Raw genomic sequence first — 4,329 nt, forward strand, 5'->3', positions numbered from 1 at the left:
TCATTACCTATATCATTCCGTGTCTAAGTGCAATGGTCCAAAGAACCATCAGACTTCCTTAGTCCAGTATTCTGAGGTCTATTTACTGACAACTCCAACGAACTCTAACCGATGAGAAGGATGTTTACGATGACACTGGAGTGTTTCATTTTGTTTACTGTGAAGTTTCAAAAGGATAAATAGGAGAGAATTGTGAGGTTAATCAAACTTTTGAACTAGTTTATCCTTATGAAACCATCACATGCTTTGTTAACAGCTGTCCCATTGTCCTTTAGGGTTAACTAAAGGTTAGCCTGGACCATCTGTTCAAAACCTCCAACAGAGTTCCTGTTTTGTCCGGAAAGCATTTGACCCATGTGACCCATTGCTTTTAAAAACTTTAAGCTTCTGATACCACAGATTAGTTCCTCTTTAACTGAAATGTCACATGTGTGACCTTTTAACTGTTACCTCTGTATGTTTCCTGTTTTCTTCCAATTGTTTATTGTCTACCGTATATGGTCATTTCCTGTCGAAGTTTCTTAATAAAAAGCTCATGCAGGAGGAAGATCTTTGGGAGAAGAGCTGAGGAGTTCTCCATGAGGGCCTCGTGCCCTTGACTCCCCTCCCACAAGAGAAAACTTGGTTTTCAGAATAGGTCCCCTTTAAAATAATCCTGATCTTGGAAAAGTAGACACATAAATATATTTTCTTTATCTCAAGTTAATCTATTCTTTGTCTGACAGATTCTGATCTCAGAAGTTTTTGCATCACCAGACCTTCCCAGACTGAAATAAGGGAAGAGTTTCTCAGTGAAAGTGTCTCTGTGAGTGCAGATGTGTGTCATGTCTTCAGGGTTGTAGAAGGACAACGTCCCCCCGTCATAGTCCAGCTGGACTCTGATCCTCTGGGGACTCGTCTCCACCGTGACCATCTCACCAGCACCATTGGTGTATTCTCCATCATCATGCCATAAACACCAGATTCCATCTTCAGGTTTAGCAGACGTATCTCCCTTCCTGTTAACTGAGTCTTTAACCAAACCCAGCAGCCAGACAGGATAATCTCCCACCTCCACCTCCCAGCTGAGTTTCCCTGAGGTCAAACCCTCAGAACCAAAAACACGGGGGTATCTGACGTTTCTCTCTGGATTATTAGGAAGCTGCTGGTTTGTATCTCCACGTCTCACACTGGTCAGATCAGCAGACAGTTGGAGACGGCTGTCTGCAGTGTTTGGGTCCAGAACTACCGGGCTGAAGTGGACCTGGTCCCCCATCTTCTCCCAGACTCTGAAGGCCAGGTTTCCCAGGTGTTTGGCCTCGTCTACCAGAGTTCCTGAGAGCAGCCGTGGATCTGACACTGAGCTCTGCTCTCTGGCTCTGTCCCGGGTGGGTTTAAACCTGCTGAGGAACGTCATGTTGTCTTTCTGCAGCTCTTCTTCCACAGCAGAGATGCTGTCTGACAGAGAGGAGATCTGCTCCTGGATCCTCTTCCTCTCCCCGCTGATTCTCCTCCCCTTCTGCTCCTCTTCCTCCCTCAGAGCTGCCAGTCTGGACTCCTCTTCCTCCTTCAGGATCTGCTGGAGTTTGTTGAACTCTGCTCTGATCATCTTCTCTGTGGACAGCAGCTGCTTCTCCGAGTGTTGAACCACATCTTTATATGTTTCCTCCACTCGTTTGTATTTGTCCCTCTTGTCCTGCAGAGACTTTAAGTCAGATTTCAGCTGCTCCTTCAGCTCACCGACTGCTTCTTCTAGAGGAACCACTTGGTGGTTCTGGTGTAGAGAAAACTCACAGACAGAACACACAGCTCTCTGTTCGTCTCTACAGAACAGGGGAGGTATTCCTCGATGTTTCTTACAAACTTCCTCCAGCCTCTTTTCTTCTTTTTCAGTCTCAGACGATCCACCGGTCTGTGTTTCAGCAAAAGAGTCGGCAAGTTCCTTCAGTGAAAAGTTCACACCAGGATCCTCTTTAGAAGATTTTCTTTTACAGATGGGACAGTTTCTGTTTTTAGTTTGTTCCCAGAACTCTTTCAGGCAGCTTGAACAGAAGTTGTGGCTGCAGCTCAGAGACACCGGATCTTTGAAAGTCTCTAAACAAACGTGGCAGCTCAGGTAATCTTTAAAAAGAGGTCTTTCATCCATTTCTTCAAATCTTTTTAGTATCCTTCAATTGGTAGACTCACCAGTTAAATGTCCCTCTGAATCACAGATTTAAGTCCTTTTATTTCAGGTTTTTAGTTCCTAACCTCCACCCTGAAATGGTGTCTCAGCTCCGTTCAGTCAGGTCAAAAATACCAAATGACCTTTCAGTTTCACCTTACTGACTTCAGCAGATAGATTTACATGTTCTTATCAGCAGGGAGCGCAGTTGGACTTGTTATTCAGAAATACAATCAAGTGACTTGAATGTACTTTTTTGTATCTTTGTATTGTTGTTTTTCTTTTTAAAAAGAAAAACAATTAACAAAATAATTCAACCTGATCTCACAAAAATCAGTGAAATGCCTACGACCTCCCCCCACTATTTTCAGTGGTACCAACACGGAAAATTGTATAATTCCGTGTGAGCACCACGGATATTGTACCATGCAAAGTCAATGGGATCCGTGGTCGTGATATATACACAGATTATGACATTATTATTATGTATATATTATTCTTTATTATAGTGGCTAAGTTATACATCTTTGACACGCAAGGTACTGTTTGTTACTGTTAGTTTGCAAAAGCATGTTTTTAAAGCTGTTTTAGCAGTGTTTTATTGAGGTTTTAATGGGAGCACCACGGATATAGTACTATGCGAAGTCAATGGATCCGTGGTCGTGATATATGCACGGATTATGACATTATAATCCCTTTTGTCCTACCCTTTTGTCCCCAAAGCTACCCTGCTTTTTTTTCCAGCTGCTAAACACATCCCCCACATCCATCCCCCCCCTCTCCCCCCGGACTACTCCATACTCTGTTAAATTGTTTACTCCACTGTCGACACTTTCCATTGACACTTTACACTGTATATTTACACTTTACACTGTCACTTTACACTGTATATTTTATTAAAACCACAGTCACTCTATTGTACATTTTTTCTGACTTATACTTATATTTATATACTTTTTTGTACATTCCTTCTTTGCACATTTCTTGTACATATGAGACATGCCCCACTTATCTGTTTATTTTATTTTTATTTTTTATTATCCTATTTGATACCTTCAACGTTTTGCTGCTCAGTTGCCTTGAAATTGCCCCTCGGGGATAAATAAAGTATTTCTGATTCTGATTCTGATTCTGATTATTATTATTTATATATTATTCTTTGTTATAGTGGCTAAATTATAAGGAAACACTGTTGCAGAAGTCATAGAAGTCTGTATGCCTCCTAGCTCAAAGCGTTAGTGAACTGTGCAAAAAAAGACACGAAATAGGCCTCATAGGCAAACCTATAACAATACATAACAAACCTCCTGTGCCTACTGAGCATTAATAACATGTCATAATCAAAGGAGAACTAATTAAAACAGATGTTCTTAACATGAACCTATTGTATTTATTGAATTATCAAGGAAAATTTTGTGTTTTTGCATTTAGAAATGTTAAAGATATTAAAAGAAAACCATAACATAATGATGAAAATACTGTGGCGAACAAGTCGTGCCCAGAGCGTGTCTCGAACCCCAGTTTCCCAGACCACAGTCAACTGCACAAACAAGTCTCCCAGACCACAGTCAACTGCACTAACCAGTCGGCCAAATGCTGATGTGTTGCCCAGGCGGGCAAGGCCTTATCTTATCTGTGGTCGTTACACTATGTTCCAAAAAGTATTGTTTATAATGGACAAGATCCGGCATTTTACGTTGAATTCTATTGGTCAGGTTTTAAAATTCTAGCTAAATACATAAAAAAGGGAGGTGAGGTGTGAGCTTCATAACAAAACTTCTGTGCCTACTGAGCATTAATAACATGGGGTTAGCCATAGAAAGGGGCGATAATGAGGTGTGAGCTCCATAGCAAGCATTAATAACATGGGGTTAGCCATAGAAAGGGGCGATAACAGCCTCCTGCGCCTACTAGTAGGTAGAGTAGGGCCCTACTGGCCCATATCTATGGGATGATTTTATCGTTTTGTCCTTCATTCAATGGTATGACAGCAGTCAAATCGGGTGACGGATCCCATTGACTTCGCATAGTACTATATCCGTGGTGCTCCCATTAAGACCTCATTAAAACACTGCTAAAACAGCGTTAAAAACATGCTTTTACAAACTGACAGTAACAAACAGTACCTTGCGCTACAAAAACTCATAATTTAGCCACTATAACAAAGAATAATATATAAATAATAA

The 4,329-nt window shown here is 41.2% G+C and overlaps 1 protein-coding gene across 1 annotated transcript; it reads right to left on the reverse strand.

Annotated features, from left to right (window-relative positions):
• Positions 1–697: 697 nt before the first annotated feature.
• LOC133422524 (nuclear factor 7, brain-like) lies at positions 698–2,258 on the reverse strand. The gene has a single exon (XM_061712550.1). The coding sequence runs from the start codon at positions 2,123–2,125 to the stop codon at positions 698–700; it is 1,428 nt and encodes a 475-aa protein (XP_061568534.1). The 5' UTR covers positions 2,126–2,258.
• Between the last annotated feature and the right edge of the window lie 2,071 nt (positions 2,259–4,329).

Source organism: Cololabis saira, chromosome 21 (assembly GCF_033807715.1).
Source record: "Cololabis saira isolate AMF1-May2022 chromosome 21, fColSai1.1, whole genome shotgun sequence".
Classification (NCBI taxonomy): Eukaryota; Metazoa; Chordata; class Actinopteri; order Beloniformes; family Belonidae; genus Cololabis; species Cololabis saira.